Here is a 25,065-nt window from a genome sequence, read left to right on the forward strand (position 1 = left end):
GACATGGCTCTCAAGAAAAGACAGGTTATGTGCACACTGCCCACAAAACTGAGCTGCACTTCCTAACCTCCTGCCAAATGTATGACCATATTAGAGACACATACAGTGCCTTGCGAAAGTATTCGGCCCCCTTGAACTTTGCAACCTTTTGCCACATTTCAGGCTTCAAACAGAAAGATATAAAGCTGTATTTTTTTGTGAAGAATCAACAACAAGTGGGACACAATCATGAAGTGGAACGACATTTATTGGATATTTCAAACTTTTTTAACAAATCAAAAACTGAAAAATTAACTTTGCACAAATGTCTTTATTATTTTGGAACTTTTGTGAGTGTAATGTTTACTGTTAATTGTTTTATTGTATATTTCACTTTTGTTTGTTATCTATTTCACTTGCTTTGGCAATGTAAAGATATGTTTCCCATGCCAATAAAGCCCTTTGAATTGAATTTAAATGAGAGAGAGACACACACAGGGGAATGTGGGAGAAGGGAAGGAGGCTATTTGGGTTGTCTATACCTGCATTCTAGGACATGAGGAGCAAGAACAGACATGTAAGGGAGGGTTTAAAAAAAGAATTGGAAGAGGAGAGGAGCTCCCATGTGCAGCTGTCCCTCTGACTCACAGGCAGACAGACAGACAGACAGACACACCCCCTGGCCTCAGCCGGCTTGTTCCCCATTATGTTATTACTCATACATACATGCATGTATACAAACACAGAGCAATAATAACACATATCAAGGAGAATTCCTGTCCTTGATACTAGGGTAATGTCATAAATCACTTATTTTATGTAATATCATTCTGTTGGCATGTTTGAACCCTAAAGCATTGACAACAACTCATCAGAAGTGCTGGCATTCTGCAACTCTGCAACCAAGAGTAACTATTCACCCACCCTCTCAGAATGTCTGGTGCCAACAAGTGAAATGTCACTTGGTCAAACTAAGACCCGTGTCTATAAAACCCGCACAAGCCCCAGTAACAATCAATACTTTTCATAGCGAAACATTTTCCATTTGAAGAACAAGGCGTTTGTTCATTTTTGTTGACATCGCTTTATGATGAGACAACAAATCCATGGCAGCAGAGATGGCTAGTGGATGCGGGGTAGGAATGGGGTTGGTGTATACTGCTACAATTACAGCTGGAGTTAGGGTGGGGGAGTTGGCGGGGGAGGAGGTGGAGGCTGCTTACCTTGTGCTCGGTAGTCTTCTTCTCCAGACAGTACTGCTGTGCATATTGACAGGAGCAAGAGGAGGGTTCTCCTACAGGGGAAAAACAACATAGTCAAAGAAAATGGTAAACCAAACCAATACGGGATAATTGAGTCAACGGATCCAAGTCAGTGATCCCATTAATCATTAAGAGACAAATGAGACAATAAACATTCTCTATCATAAAGTGGTAACGCATATAAGACGCTCTATGTCTTCACTGAAGACCAAACAACTTATTCATTCATTATAAGAAGTCAATTAAGGAATTATCTTAATGCGTAATCGTCTACAGTACAGTCATGAGCACTGGGAAGCAGTGTCCAACACACAAGAATCAGACTGTATACGTCGTAAATAAACTACTACAACTTCAACTACAGATGCATACTAAATGTTTCATCCAACTGGCGACCACAGTGTTCTGTCACAGCTAACCTAACATAGGAGGCATAAAATAAATGTGTGAGCGAAATGTATTTATTTCTGGTCAAACTGTCAAACTTATCTTCCGCACTGTTCAACCAATCCAGTAAATGTGAAGGGGAGTTAAGATAGAGTGTCGCCTTGTTAACGTCCAAAAGCTGAGGCTCTCTTTCCATTTCCCCTGAAAACCGGACGCATCCCATTGTTTTCGACCCCCGCTGAGGGAGTGTCACATCTGATATAATCTGAGCTGTGGTCCCTCTGGCTCCTAGTACTCTCTGACTGGAGAAACTAAGGGAAAGTACAACTACAGAACAAGTCCATCCAAACCCCTCATCATCTGCCATGAGTCCAGTATTACCAGTGACAGATGGGAAGGGAGAGCTTGTAACTAACAAGTACTGTACACAACAAGAACAAGAACACTCACGCAGATAGATCACTGATGATGACCGTATGCTTTCTCCTGTTCTCCTCTGGCCTGTTATTGGCCAGTGGCTATGTGTACTGGACTGATTCTATATCTCCAGGGGAAACCATGAGCCCCCAGGGCCCAGGTAGGGGAAACCATTAGGCTGCGTTTACACAGGCAGCCCAATTATGATATTTTGTCCAATTATCGGCAAAAGAGCAAATCTGATTGGTCAAAAGACCAATCAAGCTGCCTGTGTAAACGCAGCCTGAGTGTATTTTAGTCTTAACAATCTCACATAAACATGGGCTTTGTCTCTACATTGACCTACTGGTGGTTCAGGGTGAGTGGGTGACTATGTATCCCCATAGGTACATGAAAATAAAACAGAGGGCCTTGCAGGAGCTCTGTGTGCCAAAATAGCGATGACAAATAGGAGGTCTGGGCTATACCACCAAGACGCCACTGGTTTTCCTGGCTAGGGAGAAGGGCTGCTCCGTCACTGCCAAAACCCCACCATACCCCTCCTCCTGCCTCTACACACATGGACAGGGGCTTCCATTGGAGAACAAACAGTACTCCCACAAGGGGGATTCCCACTGACTGACCCCACCTCTAGAGGGCACTGCCCACCACAAACTGCTCCGCGTCAACCGTAACTGTATGGAGAGACATAGTGAGTTTACAAACTGTTGATGGGCAGAGATTCACTCAACTTTACTATAAACAACATCACAGGATTATACCACTCATATCACATATTCCTTTGTAGTATCACCTTTAAAATGTCAGGCACATCCATCTCTACTGTAGTATGGGTGGCAGGAACACATAAGCCTTGGTAAGATAGGGGAGTTTACCATTCACATTCCAAATAACATGATATCACTTCAAACATATGTTGAAGGATTCTTTCTAGTCTCACCTCTTATAGAACGTTCAAAAAGCCACCATGTCAATCATTCTGCTTCTCCATTCTGGAGACAATATATACATATACAATATTTTTCCTTTATTTAACTAGGCAAGTCAGTTAAGTTAAGAACAAATTCTTATTTTCAATGACATACTAGGAATGGTGAGACAAAATATAAATGGCTGGAGATGATTCTCCATTCTAGAGACAATATATAAATGGCTGAATATGATTCTCCATTCTAGAGACAATATATAAATGGCTGAATATGATTCTCCATTCTAGAGACAATATATAAATGGCTGAATATGATTCTCCATTCTAGAGACAATATATAAATGGCTGAATATGATTCTCCATTCTAGAGACAATATATAAATGGCTGGATATGATTCTCCATTCTAGAGACAATATATAAATGGCTGGATATGATTCTCCATGATGGAGACAATATATAAATGGCTGGAGATGATTCTCCATGCTAGAGACAATATATAAATGGCTGGATATGATTCTCCATGATGGAGACAATATATAAATGGCTGGAGATGATTCTCCATGATGGAGACAATATATAAATGGCTGAATATGATTCTCCATTCTAGAGACAATATATAAATGGCTGGAGATGATTCTCCATGATGGAGACAATATATAAATGGCTGGAGATGATTCTCCATGATGGAGACAATATATAAATGGCTGGAGATGATTCTCCATGATGGAGACAATATATAAATGGCTGGATATGATTCTCCATGATGGAGACAATATATAAATGGCTGGAGATGATTCTCCATGCTAGAGACAATATATAAATGGCTGGATATGATTCTCCATGATGGAGACAATATATAAATGGCTGGAGATGATTCTCCATGATGGAGACAATATATAAATGGCTGAATATGATTCTCCATGATGGAGACAATATATAAATGGCTTTAGATGATTCTCCATGATGGAGACAATATATAAATGGCTGAATATGATTCTCCATTCTAGAGACAATATATAAATGGCTGGAGATGATTCTCCATGCTAGAGACAATATATAAATGGCTGGATATGATTCTCCATGATGGAGACAATATATAAATGGCTGGAGATGATTCTCCATGATGGAGACAATATATAAATGGCTGAATATGATTCTCCATGCTAGAGACAATATATAAATGGCTGGAGATGATTCTCCATGATGGAGACAATATATAAATGGCTGGAGATGATTCTCCATTCTAGAGACAATATATAAATGGCTGAATATGATTCTCCATTCTAGAGACAATATATAAATGGCTGGAGATGATTCTCCATGATGGAGACAATATATAAATGGCTGAATATGATTCTCCATGCTGGAGACAATATATAAATGGCTGGAGATGAATCTCCATGCTCGAGACAATATATAAATGGCTGGAGATGATTCTCCATGATGGAGACAATATATAAATGGCTGAAGATGATTCTCCATGATGGAGACAATATATAAATGGCTGGAGATGATTCTCCATGCTAGAGACAATAAATATATAAATGGCTGGAGATGATTCTCCATGATGGAGACAATATATAAATGGCTGGAGATGATTCTCCATTCTAGAGACAATATATAAATGGCTGGAGATGATTCTCCATGCTAGATACAATATATAAATGGCTGGAGATGATTCTCCATGCTAGAGACAATATATAAATGGCTGGAGATGATTCTCCATGCTAGAGACAATATATAAATGGCTGGAGATGATTCTCCATGATGGAGACAATATATAAATGGCTGGAGATGATTCTCCATTCTAGAGACAATATATAAATGGCTGGAGATGATTCTCCATTCTAGAGACAATATATACATGGCTGGAGATGATTCTCCATGATGGAGACAATATATAAATGGCTGGAGATGATTCTCCATTCTAGAGACAATATATAAATGGCTGGAGATGATTCTTCATTCTAGAGACAATATATAAATGGCTGGAGATGATTCTCCATGATGGAGACAATATATAAATGGCTGAAGATGATTCTCCATTCTAGAGACAATATATAAATGGCTGAATATGATTCTCCATGATGGAGACAATATATAAATGGCTGGAGATGATTCTCCATTCTAGAGACAATATATAAATGGCTGGAGATGATTCTCCATGCTAGAGACAATATATAAATGGCTGGAGATGATTCTCCATGATGGAGACAATATATAAATGGCTGAAGATGATTCTCCATGCTAGAGACAATATATAAATGGCTGGAGATTATTATCCATGATGGAGACAATATATAAATGGCTGAAGATGATTCTCCATGCTAGAGACAATATATAAATGGCTGGAGATGATTCCCCATGATGGAGACAATATATAAATGGCTGAAGATGATTATCCATGCTAGAGACAATATATAAATGGCTGGAGATTATTCTCCATGCTAGAGACAATATATAAATGGCTGGAGATGATTCTCCATGATGGAGACAATATATAAATGGCTGGAGATTATTCTCCATGCTAGAGACAATATATAAATGGCTGGAGATGATTCTCCATGCTAGAGACAATATATAAATGGCTGGAGATTATTCTCCATGCTAGAGACAATATATAAATGGCTGAAGATGATTCTCCATGCTAGAGACAATATATAAATGGCTGGAGATGATTCTCCATGCTAGAGACAATATATAAATGGCTTTAGATGATTCTCCATGATGGAGACAATATATAAATGGCTGGAGATGATTCTCCATGCTAGAGACAATATATAAATGTCTGGAGATGATTCTCCATGATGGAGACAATATATAAATGGCTGGAGATGATTCTCCATGATGGAGACAATATATAAATGGCTGGAGATGATTCTCCATGATGGAGACAATATATAAATGGCTGGAGATGATTCTCCATGCTAGAGACAATATATAAATGGCTGAAGATGAATCTCCATGATGGAGACAATATATAAATGGCTGGAGATGATTCTCCATGATGGAGACAATATATAAATGGCTGAAGATGAATCTCCATGATGGAGACAATATATAAATGGCTGAAGATGAATCTCCATGCTCGAGACAATATATAAATGGCTGAAGATGAATCTCCATGCTAGAGACAATATATAAATGGCTGAAGATGAATCTCCATGCTCGAGACAATATATAAATGGCTGAAGATGAATCTCCATGATGGAGACAATATATAAATGGCTGAAGATGAATCTCCATGATGGAGACAATATATAAATGGCTGAAGATGAATCTCCATGCTAGAGACAATATATAAATGGCTGAAGATGAATCTCCATGCTAGAGACAATATATAAATGGCTGAAGATGAATCTCCATGCTAGAGACAATATATAAATGGCTGAAGATGAATCTCCATGCTCGAGACAATATATAAATGGCTGAAGATGAATCTCCATGATGGAGACAATATATAAATGGCTGAAGATGAATCTCCATGCTAGAGACAATATATAAATGGCTGAAGATGATTCTCCATGCTAGAGACAATATATACAGGAGGTGCAGACCAGTACAGTACAACCCTTCAGACAGTAACTATATATTGGACACACTTACATAATAATAACATTGAGAATTAATGAGACATAGAGATGAAGTGTGCATTCTGACCAGACAGAATCAATCAGATTGACAAGAAGTACTGCATGTATAATCATAGCTGTCATGGAAAGCGTAGAAAAGATGCCTTTGGCAGTCCGATCATAACGATGAGAGTAGTGTTCTAACAAAATGAGAATGGTGGCAATTCAAAGAAAGTTTCACCTGAGCACATTCCCATCTTTATTTAACTTGGCATGTAAATTATGAACAAACTCTTATTTTCTATGATGGCCTAGGAACAGTGGGTTAACTGCCTTGTTCAGGGGAAGAATGACAGATTTTTACCTTGTCAGCTCAGAGATTCGATCTTCCAACCATCCGGTTCCTAGTCCAATGCTCTAACCACTAGGCTACCTGCCGCCCCATTAAGTGGGTGAACGTCAAAGAGCTATCGATCTATAGCAAACAAACTAATGTCGCTGGTGCTCATAATATGACAGTCTGGTATGGTAATCTGAGCTGGTGGAGAGCATCCTCATATCCATTATGACAGTCTGGTATGGTAATCTGAGCTGGTGGAGAGCATCCTCATATTCATTATGACAGTCTGGTATGGTAATCTGAGCTGGTGGAGAGCGTCCTCATATTCATTATGACAGTCTGGTATGGTAATCTGAGCTGGTGCAGAGCATCCTCATATTCATTATGACAGTCTGGTATGGTAATCTGAGCTGGTGGAGAGCGTCCTCAAATTCATTATGACAATCTGGTATGGTAATCTGAGCTGGTGGAGAGCATCCTCATATTCATTATGACAGTCTGGTATGGTAATCTGAGCTGGTGGAGAGCGTCCTCAAATTCATTATGACAGTCTGGTATGGTAATCTGAGCTGGTGGAGAGCATCCTCATATTCATTATGACAGTCTGGTATGGTAATCTGAGCTGGTGGAGAGCGTCCTCATATTCATTATGACAGTCTGGTATGGTAATCTGAGCTGGTGGAGAGTGTCCTCATATTCATTATGACAGTCTGGTATGGTAATCTGAGCTGGTGGAGAGCATCCTCATATTCATTATGACAGTCTGGTATGGTAATCTGAGCTGGTGGAGAGCGTCCTCATATTCATTATGACAGTCTGGTATGGTAATCTGAGAGTGAGGAGCAAAAGAAAACTGACCTGAATAGTAAACACAGCCAGCAAAGTAATTGGTCAACCACAGGCACACTTGAGCAGTCTGTTCCGCAAGGCAAACAAAAAGAAGGCCCTGGCTGTCATTGGCGAACTCTCACACCCTCTCTACACCTTCAGTGCAAGAGGCTTCTTTCTGGCTGGCGCTTCATGGCCAAGAAGAACATGTTCAAACATGAATTTGTTCCTTACTAAATGCCAAGTAAATTGTGTACTTATCTATCCAGTGCAGTTGGGACAGTGGTTGTTTGTGAGTGAATGTATTAATGTCATCTATGTTGTTAGTGTACTGTATGCAACATGATGGACTGACTGGTTAAAATGTGTATGATGTGAGAATGTATGTATATGTGATCCTTTTAATGGAAGCTGATGCCAAATAAAAGTTTCCATCCTGGAAGGACAAAGTTTTATTCTATTCGATTCTATAACACAGCAGAACTGGGCTCAAATACATTGAGCGTTTGCGCTAGCTTGCCTGGAGTGACAGATGGGCAGAGTTTGTGGTTTTGGTCCATAAAACCACGCAAGCTCAATCAGGCACATACAGTATGAAGTATTTTAAATTATTTTAAAAACTGTTTGAATCCACGGTCAGTAACTTCAAGGGATAGCGAGCAATAATGACATACAGCATGCTCTCTCCTCTCCTGCGGTGTGGCCTCTTTCTGATAGACAAAATAAGGTAAGGGGATATGGTGGTTAGGTATAAGTATAGGGGGTATACAACAGCAAGGGTTTAGCAGCTTGTGTGTGGCCCTGGTTGTTAGATAGAGTGACAGACGGAGGCAGACATGTTGTTTTTTTCCAGAGAGAGAGAGAGAGAGAAGGAGAAAGAGACAGAGACAGAGAGGGAGAGAGAGAGAGAGAGAGGGAGAGGGAGAGGGAGAGAGAGAGAGAGAGAGAGAGGGAGGGAGAGAGAGAGAGAGAGAGAGAGAGAGAGAGAGAGAGAGAGAGAGAGAGAGAGAGAGAGAGAGAGAGGGAGGGAGGGGGGCAGGAAGAGCGGAGAGAGGGAGAGAGAGAGAGAGAGGAGGGAGGGGGGCAGGAAGAGCGGAGAGAGGGAGAGGGGGGGAAAGGGAACAAGAAGGAACACCTGCTCCCCATCGAGATACTGGTGTGAGATTCCAAAACTGGAAATACAGACATATACCCCCCCCACACTCCAGGAAGGGGAAAACATTTACGCTATATGAATACAATGATTCATATGTAGGAGGATAAAACTGTCATTTATAAGGCCTTAGTGGAGTAGCTGGTAAGCTTAAAATCTTGGTGGGTTTACGCGTGGAAAAGTGGACTATATACTGTTTATAACACTTAAATCCATATTTAGAGAGCCAATGGCAATGCGAGGTAGATTCTGACAGCCTTGTCTCTGTCTCAGTCTCCGGTAGGGCTATTTAAAGCCTCATACACACAGCTCCCTGGCTCCAGAACAGACCTGGCTTCTGGGTTCACTACACTACACTTAATGATGACATCAGACAACACAATGTGTCGTATAGTGGGAATTGTGAGAATTTGCCTTAATTGTTTTGCAGGTTTGATTAAATATGGCATGGACCAGGTTGAGTGTTTAAACTACTAAAAGCTTGAAGGGTGCCTGGGGGTCAATTCAATTTCAATTCAGGAAGTAAACTGAACTAAATGAATTTAAATGGAATTAACATCAACCCTGGATTTCCGTATACAATTTAGAGGTAAATCCCTGTCTCTATGACAAGAAGACACTCAGACAGACATGCCTGATGCCTTCCATCCCAGTGGTTTATGGGAACGACTGCTGAAAGCAGAACAAAGCTCCCCAAACACTGCTGTGTTGACCCAGGGAAATGCCACTATGTGAGGAGTGAGTGCCATGTCAAGACTATAAATAATCTGCTGCAGAGTCTGTCCAGTGTCCAGGACACAGAAAGGTCTCCATTTGCACCCTGAATAGGCTTCCAAAATGGGACCCTATGCCCTATATAGTGCACTTTCTTTGACCAGGGGCCACAGGTATTAGTGGACTATATATGGAATAGGAAGCCATTTCAGGCGCTACCTCTTCAGCCAAGGGAGCAGTATTTTGAGGTTTGGATGACAAGCGTGTCCAAAGTAAACTGCCGGTTACTCAGGCCCAGTGCATAGTGGTATTGGATAGAAAACACTCTAAGGTTTCCAAAACTGTCAACATAATGTCTGTGAGTATAACATAACTGATATGGCTGGTGGAAACCTGAGGAAAATCCATCCAGAAAGTGGGATTTTTTTTATGTGAGTGGTTTTCCATTGAAAGCCTATTGACCATATAAGGGGTTAGGAACCAGATTGCAGTTCCTATGGCTTCCACTAGATGTCAACATTCTTTAGACATGGTTTCAGGCTTGTTTTCTGAAAAATTAAGAAGAATGAGACCCTTTGGTAAGTGGACTATAGAATCATGCAGTACTGGTTTACGTGCGTGACCGTGTGCGCACTCTTCGTTGTTTTTCCTTTCTATTGAATACACTATTGTCCGGATGAAATATTATTACTTATTTAGATAATTGACAACCTGAGGATTAATTCTAAACATCGTTTTACATGTTTCGACAAACTTTACCAGTACTATTAGGATGTATTCATCTGCATGTTTTGACCGTCTTTGAGCCAGTGGATTACTGAACAAAACGTGCCAACAAAACAGAGTTTTTGGGATATAAAGAGAGACTTTATATAACAAAATGACTATTTATTGTGTAGCTTGGACCCTTGTGATTGCAATCAGATGAATATCTTCAAAGGTAAGTGATTCATGTTATCGCTATATCTGACTTTCGTGACTCCTCTGTTTGGTTGGAAAATGTTTGTATGCTTTTGTAAGCGGGGCGCTGTCCTCAGATAATCGCATGGTATCCTTTCGCCGTAAAGCCTTTTTGATATCTGACAAAGCGGCTGGATTAACAAGAAGTTAAGCTTTTAACTGATGAATAACACTTGTATTTTCATGAATGTTTATTATTACTATTTCTGTCATTAGAATTTGGCGCTCTGCAATTTCAGCGGATGTTGTCGAGCGACCCACCTTGGGTCAACATTCTTCCTACCTTGGCGTCAGCTTTCTTCCCACCTTTGCATCAGCATTCTTCCCACCTTGGCGTCAGCTTTCTTCCCACCTTGGCATCAGCATTCTTCCCACCTTGGCGTCAGCTTTCTTCCCACCTTGGCATCAGCATTCTTCCCACCTTGGCGTCAGCTTTCTTCCCACCTTGGCATCAGCATTCTTCCCACCTTGGCGGCAGCATTCTTCCCACCTTGGCATCAGCATTCTTCCCACCTTTGCATCAGCATTCTTCCCACCTTGGTGTCAGCTTTCTTCCCACCTTGGCATCAGCATTCTTCAAATCAAATCAAATCAAATGTATTTATATAGCCCTTCGTACATCAGCTGATATCTCAAAGTGCTGTACAGAAACCCAGCCTAAAACCCCAAACAGCAAACAATGCAGGTGTAAAAGCATTCCCCCCTTGACGTCAACATTCTTCCCACCTTAGCGTCAGCTTTCTTCCCACCTTGGCATCAGCATTCTTCCCACCTTGGCGTCAGCATTCTTCCCACCTTGGCATCAGCATTCTTCCCACCTTGGCATCAGCATTCTTCCCACCTTCGCGTCAGCTTTCTTCCCACCTTGGCATCAGCATTCTTCCCACCTTGGCGTCAGCTTTCTTCCAACCTTGGCATCAGCATTCTTCCCACCTTGGCATCAGCATTCTTCCCACCTTGGCGTCAGCTTTCTTCCCACCTTGGCATCAGCATTCTTCCCACCTTGGCGTCAGCTTTCTTCCCACCTTGGCATCAGCATTCTTCCTACCTTGGCATCAGCATTCTTCCCACCTTGGCATCAGCATTCTTCCCACCTTGGCATCAGCATTTTTCCCACCTTGGCGTCAGCTTTCTTCTCACCTTGGCATCAGCATTCTTCCCACCTTGGCGTCAGCTTTCTTCCCACCTTGGCGTCAGCATTCTTCCCACCTTGGCATCAGCATACTTCCCACCTTGGCATCAGCATTCTTCCCACCTTGGCATCAGCATTCTTCCCACCTTGGCATCAGCTTTCTTCCCACCTTGGCATCAGCATTCTTCCCACCTTGGCGTCAGTTTTCTTCCCACCTTGGCGTCAGCTTTCTTCCCACCTTGGCGTCAGCATTCTTCCCACCTTGGCATCAGCATTCTTCCCACCTTGGCATCAGCATTCTTCCCACCTTGGCGTCAGCTTTCTTCCCACCTTGGTATCAGCTTTCTTCCCACCTTTGCATCAGCATTCTTCCCACCTTGGCATCAGCATTCTTCCCACATTGGCATCAGCATTCTTCCCACCTTGGCATCAGCTTTCTTCCCACCTTGGCATCAGCATTCTTCCCACCTTGGCGTCAGCTTTCTTCCCACCTTGGCATCAGCATTCTTCCCACCTTGGCGTCAGCATTCTTCCCACCTTGGCGTCAGCATTCTTCCCACCTTGGCATCAGCATTCTTCCCACCTTGGCATCAGCATTCTTCCCACCTTGGCATCAGCATTCTTCCCACCTTGGCGTCAGCTTTCTTCCCACCTTGGCATCAGCATTCTTCCCACCTTGGCGTCAGCTTTCTTCCCACCTTGGCATCAGCATTCTTCCCACCTTGGCATCAGCATTCTTCCCACCTTGGCATCAGCATTCTTCCCACCTTGGCGTCAGCTTTCTTCCCACCTTGGCATCAGCATTCTTCCCACCTTGGCGTCAGCTTTCTTCTCACCTTGGCATCAGCATTCTTCCCACCTTGGCGTCAGCATTCTTCCCACCAGAAACAGTTCTGAAGAGTCTGTGCATATATTATAACAACATTTTGTGATGTTTTAGTTCGTTTTGGACTTTGATAAGTTTTTTTGGAGTTGTTCGAGAACACACATTTTTTTCTTAATGCAAGCAGAAGTCTGTAGCCGAAGTCTACGCCCCTTCACCCGTGATAGGTCAATAGTTGGGATTCTTCAGTAAAGTCTTTGTTGTCATTCAACGACAGATGACTCGTTTTCATGCATATTTGTTCATTGAGAAATACTGCAACAAACATAGTTAGATGTAAAATTGCACGACTAATATCTCCTCTTCAAAAATGTCAAAATTAAAGACAGATTTCTTGAGTTATCTTAGATTAATTCTGACTATTTTGAGGAAGTGTATTCTGGCTATGGAGTCTCAAAATGGACAAACAGTACTACTGACAGATTTTTCGAGTTTTTCAAGAGAATGTCTTTTAAGGGAGTATGCGAGCCGAGCTGAAGCATGCTGACAACTGCAGAGTGGAAGCATAGAGTACTTTTCACTTGGCAAACACGACAAAATCCACTTAACACTTGTTTATAATCTCCATAAGGAAAGGGAGGCAATTTTCCTAACTTTATACTGTTTCATGACAACTGCCAGAGTGAGATTTCGTTAGCAGCTACATTTACAGTACAGTGTTATTATTTACATGGCTAATTGGCAAGCCACTTAGCGAATCAATTAGCTGCAACATAACAACTCCAACAACATGTTTCCTCCCATAAGCTATACTGAACTGAACTCCGGTGTGAATATGTTGAACCCAATGGCCCTTGTACAGCGAAGACGTCTTTGAATAAATATTGTCCTACAACACAAGGAAAAGCATTGATAGATCATGGGGAAATACTACCCTAAATACAACGACACAAAGCTAAACCTTTGGTATATGGAAAGTACATCTAAATCATGCAGAATAAACACAAAGGGCACAAAGACTACTGTCCATCATTAACACATAATAACAAAGAAAGACACAGACCATGTGAACTAGCAAGACAACAGTCAGACCTGGAAGCATTTTATGGACCTGTGGCCTGAGATGCATCCTCTATAATAAACACGACTGACACTTTGGCAGCTATATGGTCTGTCTCTCTGCTCAGTAGCTCTGTTCAGATGTCAACATAGAGTAGAGCAGAGTAGAGGTAGTTACTAATCTAACATACAACACAAGGGAAAGGGGAGATTGGGTTTTATCGCTGAGACTGGGACTTGTATTTCCACTTGTATATCAAAACATCCAAGACAGTGAAAGTAGCCAACCATGTGAGCATAACACCAGGGTAGGTTACATTCCTTGATTAGCTAGCTATATGCTAATAAGCGTTCAGAAATTCTCTGAATGAAATTAATAAGAGATAAATGAGAAATGAATGTGCGAGTTCCTCAGTAATATTTGTGTTCTGTCTCTGCATGTTCCTCTCTGAGTGTCAAACCGCCAACATCGTTCTCCAACATGAATGAGTTATTGATCTGGGTCCAATTGCTGTTCCTCTTGGCAACCTCCCACCTCTAACACCTGTATCCAGATTATGACTTCATTACATAGGCATTGGATTGATAAATCAGATCCAAATAGCCATCAGCACTTGAGCTAGCAGATAAACACTTTCCAAGTCCCGAGGCTCATTATTCTATCACACATTGCTATTCCACTATTGCCTGCTTCACCTTATTGGGACAAGCTGAGCCAAACCAAGCTGAGCTATACTGGGCTGGCCTGGTTACACATCCACCGTATTTGCTGGCACCATGCTGCAAAAGACAATGTAAAAAGCCAGCACAGTTCATTTCAGTTCAGCCCTATTATTGTAAACCAGGCATCGGTCTCTGTGTGGTTCCAATACAAAGGATAAGCTAAGTAGTACCACGACAGCTTGTCAACACTCAGAATTGGTCACAGAGTCAAGAGTTCATTGCACACAAATGTAAAGATTGACTTAGCCCACAAGACAACTAGCAGACAAAGGGCTGTGAGTAAACTTCCAGACGGCTTTATTGGTTTGCCCTTTTCCTGTCGCAGGGTACACTGCAGATGTGGGGAGAGCTAAACACACACACTCACTCACACAGACAGGCCAAAAATCCTACCAGACACTGATCACCCAACAAGGGATCATTTTACATTAAGCTGCCTGCCTTTATACCAGGTAGCTACTGACTTGACCTCTGTTTTGGTAACCAGGATGTTATCGCTCAGCTACATACAGTACTACAGATGACGTACATGAATTGAAGACAGAAAAATTGCCAAAGTCAGATGAGTTATTATCGTGTACTTACTATGTAGTGGTAACATGTTATTATACACACACAACAAAAACATTATTACATGGTGCTATATATGTGTAACTTCATGTTAAAAGTGTATTTTCCAACCAAATGGGATAGACATTAGCCACCCACAGCCACATTTGAGGGAGGCTGATTACCAAAGAGGAGTCATGTTGAAAGTGGTTCAGCGCTGTGTAGGTTGTTTCACATGACCTGACCCACATGGTGTAACTTAGATGCCTGCGATTCAAACTGAATTCCTACGCTGCTCTATCGTTCTCTGCATACTTCAGTCTGAGACTGCCGGCATTGAAGTTGTTTGTGGTGTCGTCAAAATGAGGGGTGTTGTACAAGACAAAGTCTGGGAGGTACTCAGATCCAGAATCACTGCGGAGAAGAAACTAAAGTCTGAGGGTGTGGCATAACGTTTGGCAGGAGCAAAGAATCTGGGTAACCAGGCAAGTAACTTGATCCTTCTCAGGTCCATTCATTCACACTCAGACTTCACTTCTCTCACCACAGACACTGTGTAGTGGCCGTCCATGGCAGGGTATTCACCACAGACACTGTGTAGTGGTCGTCCATGGCAGGGGATTCACCACAGACACTGTGTAGTGGCCGTCCATGGCAGGGTATTCACCACAGACACTGTGTAGTGGCCGTCCATGGCAGGGTATTCACCACAGACACTGTGTAGTGGCCGTCTATGGCAGGGTATTCACCACAGACACTGTGTAGTGGCCGTCCATGGCAGGGTATTCACCACAGACACTGTGTAGTGGCCGTCCATGGCAGGGTATTCACCACAGACACTGTGTAGTGGCCGTCCATGGCAGGGTATTCACCACAGACACTGTGTAGTGGCCGTCCATGGCAGGGTATTCACCACAGACACTGTGTAGTGGCCGTCTATGGCAGGGTATTCACCACAGACACTGTGTAGTGGCCGTCCATGGCAGGGTATTCACCACAGACACTGTGTAGTGGCCGTCCATGGCAGGGTATTCACCACAGACACTGTGTAGTGGCTGTCTATGGCAGGGTATTCACCACAGACACTGTGTAGTGGCCGTCTATGGCAGGGTATTCACCACAGACACTGTGTAGTGGTCATCCATGGCAGGGTATTCACCACAGACACTGTGTAGTGGTCGTCTATGGCAGGGTATTCACCACAGACACTGTGTAGTGGTCGTTCATGGCAAGGTATTCACCACAGACACTGTGTAGTGGCCGTCTATGGCAGGGTATTCACCACAGACACTGTGTAGTGGCCGTCTATGGCAGGGTATTCACCACAGACACTGTGTAGTGGCCGTCTATGGCAGGGTATTCACCACAGACACTGTGTAGTGGCCGTCTATGGCAGGGTATTCACCACAGACACTGTGTAGTGAACATATATGGCAGGGTATTCACCACAAACACTGTTTATTAGCCGCCTATGGCAGGGTATTCACCCTAGACACTGTTTAGTGGCCGTCTATGGCAGGGTATTCACCACAGACACTGTAGTGGCCGTTTGTGGCAGGGTATTCACCCCCAGACACTGTTTAGTGGGCGTCTATGGCAGGGTATTCACCAGAGACACTGAAGTGGCCATTTATGGCAGGGTATTCACCACAGACACTGTCTAATGGCCGTCTATGGCAGGGTATTCATCACAGACACTGTTTATTGGCTGTCTATGGCAGGGTATTCACCCCAGACACTGTGTAATGGCCGTCTATGACAGGGTATTCACCACAGACACTGTGTAATGGCCGTCTAAGGTAGGGTATTCACCCCAGACACTGAAGTGGTAGTTTATGGTAGGGTATTCACCACAGGTACTGTTTAGTGGTCGTCTATGGCAGGGTATACACCACAGACACTGTAGTGGCCGTTTATGGCAGGGTATTCACCCCAGACACTGTTTAGTGGCTGTCTATGACAGGGTATTCACCACAGACACTGTAGTGGCCGTTTATGGCAGGGTATTCACCACAACTGTGTCGTGTATTCACCACAGGCAAGACATGGAAGTCGTAACCAGGACAATACCAAAATTGGCTATAGACCATAACAAAATTATATGGTTATATGGTTATATCTTCCTCCAAGAGAGCGGTAGCAACTGTGTAATTTTCTCATAGACCTGACCTTTGTCAGGTCTATGAGAGAGTTAGGCTAGTATTCCAGGCACACAAACCACTGGCTGGCTTCAGAGTCAACCACACACATACCAGTGAGTGATTGTCAAGCTAGAAACTCTCCTCGGGAACCACCACTCTGCTCTCACTGCATGTCACTGCACCAGTGAAGCATACACTAACTCCTCTCAGTGAAAATCTTCTGTTATATACACACATCTCATACATTTCCTGGTCTACTCCATAATGGTCCCAGGTGGAATACGCACAATGCATACTTTTGGATAGATTAATGAATAATAGCCTACTCATACAAGACATTTCCAAAAAAGGTGAGTGTCTGGCTACTGGCTTTGCACTTTTACATCTTATAGGGTTTCGTTATATACAGTACCAATCAAAAGTTGGGACACACTCATTCAAGGGTTTTTCTTTATTTTTTACTATTTTCTACATTGTAGAATAATAGTGAAGCTATAAAACTATGAAATAACACATATGGAATCATGTAGTAACCAATAAAGTGTTAAACAGATCAAGGTAAGTGTTATATTCGAGATGCTTCAACAAGCCACTATTTGGCTTGATGACAGCTTTACACACACTTGGCATTCTCTCAACCAGCTTCATGAGGTAGTCACCTGTAATGCATTTCAATTTAACCGGTGTGCCGTCTTAAAAGTTCATTTGTGGAATTTCTTTCCTTCTTAAAACCACTTAAGCCTACCCCTTACTTTTTCGAACATTCTGTTAAAAATCGCACAACATTTCAGCATCCTGCTACTCATGCCAGGAATGTAGTATATGCATATGATTAGTATGTGTGCATAGAAAACACTCTGACGTTTCTAAAACTGGTTAAATCACAGCTGTGACTATAACAGAGCGTGTGTTTCATCGAAAAGCGCAAGAAAAACTGATCACCGAAAACTGGGAAAAATATCCATGTGCCACTTGCATGTATTGTCTATGGGGAAGCAAATTACATGGGGCTGAGATTGCAAGTCCTACAGCTTCCACACGATGTCGCCAGTCTTGTCAATTGCCTGGGCTTTGTTTCTTGGTCAAACGAGTAAGAGAGAGCCCATTCCTTCCGGTCTCCGACAGGATGTTTTGGAGGAGAAATTTCCGAACATGATTTGAAGACGTGGAGCTATTCAATACACATCGCCCCGAGATCAATTTGATAGATTATTAACGTTTACTAATACCTAAAGTTGGATTACAAAAGTATTTCGAAGTGTTTTGTGAAAGTTTATCGTCAACTTTTTTAATTTTAAAAAATGACTTTGCGTTTTAAAACTGTGTTTTTTCCTGGATCACACACTTTTCATAGATCGATATTTAGGGTATATATGGACCGATTTAATTGAAAAAAAAAGACCCAATAGTGATGTTTATGGGACATCTAGGAGTGCCAACAATGAACGTTTTTAATGAACGTTTGAGTTTTAACTTGTGCTATTAGCATTTAGCGTAGCGCATTTGCATTTCCAGATGGCTAGATGGCACGCCTGCGTGTCGGGTGCGCTTAAGAGGTTAATGCGTTTGAGCCAATCAGTGACAAGGTAGGGGTGGTATACAAAAGATAGTCATATTTGGTAAAATACCAAGTCCATATTATGGCAAAAACAGCTCAAATAAGCAAAGAGAAATGACAATCCATAATTACTTTAAGACATGAAGGTCAGTCAATGCGGAAAATGTCAAGAACTTTGAAAGTTTCTTCAAGTGCAGTCGCAAAAACCATCAAGCACTATGATTTAACTGGCTCTCATGAGGACTGCCACAGGAAAAAAAGATCCAGAGTTACCTCTGCTGCAGAGGTTAAGTTCATTAGAGTTACCAGCCTCAGAAATGGACAATTAACTGCACATCTCAACATCAACTATTCAGAGGAGACTGCGTGAATCAGGTCTTCATACTGCAAAGAAACCACTACCAAAGGACACCAATAAGAAGAAGAGGCTTGCTTGGGCCAAGAAACACGAGTAATGGACATTAGACAGGTGAAATCTGTCCTTTGGTCCAAATTTTTGATTTTTGGTTCCAACATTGTGATACGCAGAGTAGGTGAACAGATGATCTCTGCATGTGTAGCATGGAGGAGGAGGTGGGATGGTGTGGGGGTGCTTTGCTGGTGACACTGTCTGTTATTAATTTAGAATTCAAGGCACACTTACCTAGCATGGCTACCACAGCATTCTGCAGTGATACGCCATCTCATCTGGTTTGCGCTTAGTGGGACTATTATTTGTTTTTCAACAGGACAATGACCCAACACACCTCCAGGCTGTGTAAGGGCTATTTGACCAAGAAGGAGAGTGATGGAGTGCTGCATCAGATGACCTGTCCTCCACAATCACCTGACCTCAAACCAAATTAGATGGTTTGGGATGAGTTGGACTGCAGAGTGAAGGAAAAGCAGGCAACAAGTACTCAGCATATGTGGGAACTCCTTCAAGACTGTTGGAAAAGCATTCCAGGTGACTACCTCATGAAGCTGGTTGAGAGAATGCCAAGCGTGTGCAAAGCTGTCATTTTGGTTACTACATGATTCCATATGTGTTATTTCATAGTTTTGATGTCTTCACTATTATTCTGCAAAAAAAGGAAAGAAAACCCGTTGAATGAGTAGGTGTGTCCAAACGTTTGACTGGTACTATATTTATAAAGACAGCTTGGCAACGTTTCTTGCTTAGTTTTGCTCTGTGGTCTTAATGCTATTATGCTTCCATGTAGATTTCTATACGGGCTCAATTAGTCCCAGCCAAATGTAACAGCAAATAAACAACATGCCTAGATGTAAATATTCAATACACACATTTGGAATGTTTAGGCATAACTGCTATAGAGTATATTTTCAATCAGAGCAACCGCTGTGGTCAATTGCGCATCAGTCTGTCGGCCAGTCATCTGATTCTGTACTGGACAGGTTCTACAGAATAGTAGGAATTATTATGTTTTTGGAAACTGAACAGTTGTCCATTTTAGTCCGCGTTCCTTATCTGGAGTGTTTTTGATTCGAAACAATAGGAATTTCACTCCGACTGGATGACTGCCCTCCAGTTATACACTGTTTTTGGATGTTATGGACAATTGATTGAAAATAAAGCATTATTTTCTTGCTATTATTCTGAATAAGGCATTATTTCCCTATGTTTTGTCAACATCAAGGACTGTTCTAACTTTTTGATTAGACCGGTTGTTGGTAAAAGCCTCCAAAGTCGGTCCATTGTTGCGCAATAAAACGTAGTCTCCAAACTTTACAGAACAGTTATGTGTAGCCTACGTGACAAAATGCCCAAAAAGAAGAAAAAAAAATAGTAGCGGAATGATGGGAGAGAGAGGGAGAAAAGAGAGGACTTCCCTTTTCGTTCTTCAAGCAGCCAGTACCGGGTTGACAGGATTAGCTGGTAGATCAATTGTGCGCGCAGCATGACTGTTGGAGAGGTCAAAGCCACGACCGCTGGTTGTACGCGAGCGCTTAACAACATTGAGCAAGATCAATGCTGAATTTAACACCCAATGAATTAATCTACCATCCATTACAAACGATCAATTCGACCGAACAGCTTGCTTAAGTTTTTTGGCTTCACGTTTTTGGCAACCTAGTTACAATCTCTGCTTTATATAATTGCTTGCTAAGATTAGGCTGGTGCTGATCAGTGTCCTCTATAGGTTCAATGAAAATGCCTACAAGCTAAATAAACTCCGCTGATTCCCTTCACAGACCTGTCAGAACAGGTCTGGAAAAGGAAAATTGGTTAAATTGCACTTTCAAGCTGCATATCCATTTCTGTTGCATTACTTCTATTTGTGTTTGTCTGCATTTTACAATCGAATCGTCTACATTAGGCTATGCATTTTTCTGTGAGGCTATTATTTCTTACTCACGTTATTGCTGTTGGAGAAACGTGTCCACTCCTTGTCCGTTGGGCTCCTAAATGCATTTGTATGCATTTGTCCAGGCAGCAGAGTTCTAAGTGAAAACAGAATTCCACGCAAGAGGATCCAGGTTCATGAGCTAGCCATTAGTTACATACAACCAAAGGAAGCGTAACTGAACGAAGAATGCCACCTCAGAATTTCCTCATTGTATGCAGTCCAAGGAGCAAGCACGGCTTTCCCACTCACTCAAAACTTCTCCCCCAACTCATTTGCTTTGCGGTTTGCAGAGCGCAGTGCTTACTTTCTCTCTCGACCTACCAAAGAGGCGCGCACGCAAGTAGGCTGGTGACTGTAGATAGAAATCAATGTATGACGAGAAAGAGCAGTGCGACAAAGAAATACACTATTTAAATGTGATATTTACAGTGGCATAAGAGGAATCCGAGTTCGATGCTTTCTATTGAGTGGTCTCCAACAGACAGATAGAGAGAGAGCGCAGCCAGCTCTGTACTTAAACCTCCAGGCACAGCCCGGTCTCATAAACTAGAAGTAACATAGTAAACGTAAATCCGGCACTATCAAATTAGTATAATATATGTTTAGTATGGTTACATAAGACAGAGAGTTAATTAACGCAAAAAGTAAATATAATGGTTGGTTGAGTAGATGGGCGAGCGTATAACGGGAACGTCTAGCAACCCAAATGTTGAGTGTTCAAATCTCTTCACGGACAATTTTAGCTAATTAGTAACTTTGCAACTACTTGTTACTTTTTAGCTACTTTGCAACTACTTAGCATGTTAGCTAACTTTTCCCATAACCCTATCCTTAACCCTTTAACTTAACTCCTAACCCTAACCTTAACCCATATTCCAGCTAACATTAGCCACCTAGCTCATTTTAGCCACAACAAATTGGAATTTGTAACATAATGCATTTGACCAAATTTGTAACATATTGTATGAATTGCAATTTGTAACATATAATAAACATTTTAATTCGTAACATATCATACGAAATGGATGATGGACATCTTCAAATTAATACATACCATACGAAACCTAACATAACATACCAATTGGAGCATCTTGGATTTAAATTGACTATGTTACCCCTGGAGGGAGGATGAATAATGTTGTTGATTCCTGAGGAGGATGAGCTGGCCAATCAGCGGTCTACTCACATTCAAAATTTCATTGACCGGTATACGGCCACACCATTCTGTTGCTGGTAAACGCCCATGTAATGGATATCGTCCTGAGGAGGAGTAAGGATCGGACCAAAGCGCAGCGTGGTAAGTGTTCATGATGATTTTAATAAAGAAAGCACTGAACACTGAATCAAAACAATAAACAATGACGTGAATTTACAAAACCGAAACAGTACCGTTTGGCCCAAACACACACACGGAAACACACACTCACAAACCAACAGTGAAACCCAGGCTACCTAAGTATGATTCTCAATCAGAGACAACTAACGACACCTGCCTCTGATTGAGAACCATACCAGGCAGAGCACAAAAACCAACATAGAAAAACAAACATAGACTTCCCACCCCAACTCACACCCTGACCATACTAAAACAAAGAATAAAATGACAGAACTATAGTCAGAACGTGACAGTACTCTCCCCCCAAAGGTGCGGACTCCGGCCGCAAAACCTAAACCTATAGGGGAGGGTCTTGGGTGGGCATCTGTCCGCGGTGGCGGCTCTGGCGCGGGACGTGGACCCCACTTCACCATAGTTTTTGTCCGCCTCCTCAACCGCCCCCTTGGCCTCTTATGAGCGGCGACCATCGCCGCCGACCTCGGACTGGGGACCCTCGCCACGGGTCCCGCAGCGCCGGACAGGCGGGAGACTCTGGCGGCTGACGGCTCTGAAGGGCGATTCTGGCATCGCCTGGCTGACTGACAGCTCTGGCGGCTCCTGGCTGACTGGCGGCTCCTGGCTGGCTGACGGCTCTGGCGGCTGACGGCTCTGAAGGGCGATTCTGGCATCGCCTGGCTGACTGACGGCTCTGGCGGCTCCTGGCTGACTGGCGGCTCCTGGCTGACTGACAGCTCTGGCGGCTCCTGGCTGACTGACGGCTCTGGCAGCTCCTGGCTGGCTGACGGCTCTGGCGGCTCATGGCTGACTGACGGCTCTGGCGGCTCCTGGCTGACTGGCGGCTCCTGGCTGACTGGCAGCTCTGGTGGCTCCTGGGGCTCAGGACAGACTGGCGGCTCTGGCGGCTCAGGACAGACTGGCGGCTCTAGCGGCTCAGGACAGACTTGCGGCTCTGTCAGCTCAGGACAGACTGGCGGCTCTGGCAGCTCAGGACAGACTGGCGGCTCTGGCGGCTCAGGACAGACTGGTGGCTCTGGCGGCTCAGGACAGACTGGCGGCTATGGCGGCTCAGGACAGACGGGAGACTCTGGTGGCTCAGGACAGACGGGAGACTCTGGCGACTCAAGACAGACGGGAGACTCTGACAGCCCTAGGCAGGAGGAAGGCTCTGGCAGCGCTGGACAGGCGGGAGCACTTGTAGGGAGAAGACGGAGAGACAGCCTGGTGGGGAGGGCTGCCAGCGGAGGGCTGGTGCCATGCACGCGGGACCGAGGAGATGCACTGGAGACCAGATGCTTAGAGCTGGCTTCATGGCACCTGGCTCAATGCCCACTCTAGTCCGGCCGATACAAGGAGCTGGAATGTACCGCACCGGGCTATGCAAACGCACCGGAGACACCGTGCGCTCCACCGCATAACACAGTGCCTGCCCGGTCCCTCTCGCTCGCCGGTAAGCACGGGGAGTTGGCTCAGGTCTCCTACCTGACGTAGCCACACTCCCCGTGTCCCCCCAAGACATTTTTGGGGCTGCCTCTCGGGCTTCCAGCCACGCTGCCGTGCTGCCTCCTCATACTGGCGCCTCTCCGCTTTCGCTGTCTCCAGCTCTGCTTTAGGGCGGCGATATTCCCCTGCCTGTGCCCAGGGTCCCTTGCTGTCAAAAATCTCCTCCCAAGTCCAGGAGTCTTGTGTTTTCGGCTGCTGCTGCTGCCCGTTACCACGCTGCTTGGTCCTCTTGTGGTGGGTGTTTCTGTAACGGATATCGTCCTCTTCGTCTGAGGAGGAGTAAGGATCGGACCAAAGCGCAGCGTGGTAAGTGTTCATGATGATTTTAATAAAGAAAGCACTGAACACTGAATCAAAACAATAAGCGATGACGTGAATTTACAAAACCGAAACAGTATTGTGTGGCCCAAACCCACACACGGAAACAAACACCCACAAACCAACAGTGAAACCCAGGCTACCTAAGTATGATTCTCAATCAGAGACAACTAACGACACCTGCCTCTGATTGAGAAGCATACCAGGCCGAACACAAAACCAATATAGAAAAACAAACAGACTGCCCACCCCAACTCACGCCCTGACCATACTAAAACAAAGAATAACAAATAACAGAACTATGGTCAGAACATGACAGCCCACACCATTACAAAACAGAAAAGTTGCTTTTAAATATACTTAATAAAACAATGGGAAGGAAAACTATTTCACTCATATTGTAAATAACTATAGGTCATATTTCATAGAAAACTGGAAACACAGAACAGTTACTTTAACATTCACATTTTACCACCGATCTTGGCATGCAGACAGTGTTGGTGGCCTATATCCTTTTTTCTTAGGCTTTTATTGCAATAAAACTGTAGTTGATGGGAGGCCCGTGTTGGTTCTGTGCTATTTTAGGCTCAAGCCAAAAACAATAATGATCAGGTCATAATCAGGTCACATCAGAGAGAGAGTCGTATACTGTAGCAGATAGTGACTGAAAACCAATCAGAGAGTCCTATACTATAGCAGATAGAGTGACAGAGCATCAATCAGAGTATCCTGTACTGTAGCAGATAGAGTGACAGAGCATCAATCAGTGTATCCTGTACTGTAGCAGATAGAGTGACAGAGCATCAATCAGAGTATCCTGTACTGTAGCAGATAGAGTGACAGAGCATCAATCAGAGTATCCTGTACTGTAGCAGATAGAGTGACAGAGCATCAATCAGAGTATCCTGTACTGTAGCAGATAGAGTGACAGAGCATCAATCAGAGTATCCTGTACTGTAGCAGATAGAGTGACAGAGCATCAATCAGAGTATCCTGTACTGTAGCAGATAGAGTGACAGAGCATCAATCAGAGTATC

General features: G+C 43.3%; 1 protein-coding gene across 1 annotated transcript in view; it reads right to left on the reverse strand.

Annotated features, from left to right (window-relative positions):
• Nucleotides 1-21,380, reverse strand: part of LOC118375277 (collagen alpha-1(XXIV) chain) — a 237,162-nt gene extending 215,782 nt beyond the window's left edge. Inside the window, exons 1-2 of the mRNA XM_052462099.1 lie at nucleotides 20,884-21,380; nucleotides 1,203-1,273 (exon numbers count right to left, since the gene is read on the reverse strand). Coding sequence (XP_052318059.1) covers nucleotides 1,203-1,273; nucleotides 20,884-20,939 — 127 coding nt within the window. The 5' untranslated portion in view covers nucleotides 20,940-21,380. The remainder of the gene's footprint in view (nucleotides 1-1,202; nucleotides 1,274-20,883) is intronic.
• Between the last annotated feature and the right edge of the window lie 3,685 nt (nucleotides 21,381-25,065).

Source organism: Oncorhynchus keta, chromosome 1 (genome assembly GCF_023373465.1).
Source record: "Oncorhynchus keta strain PuntledgeMale-10-30-2019 chromosome 1, Oket_V2, whole genome shotgun sequence".
Taxonomy (NCBI): Eukaryota; Metazoa; Chordata; class Actinopteri; order Salmoniformes; family Salmonidae; genus Oncorhynchus; species Oncorhynchus keta.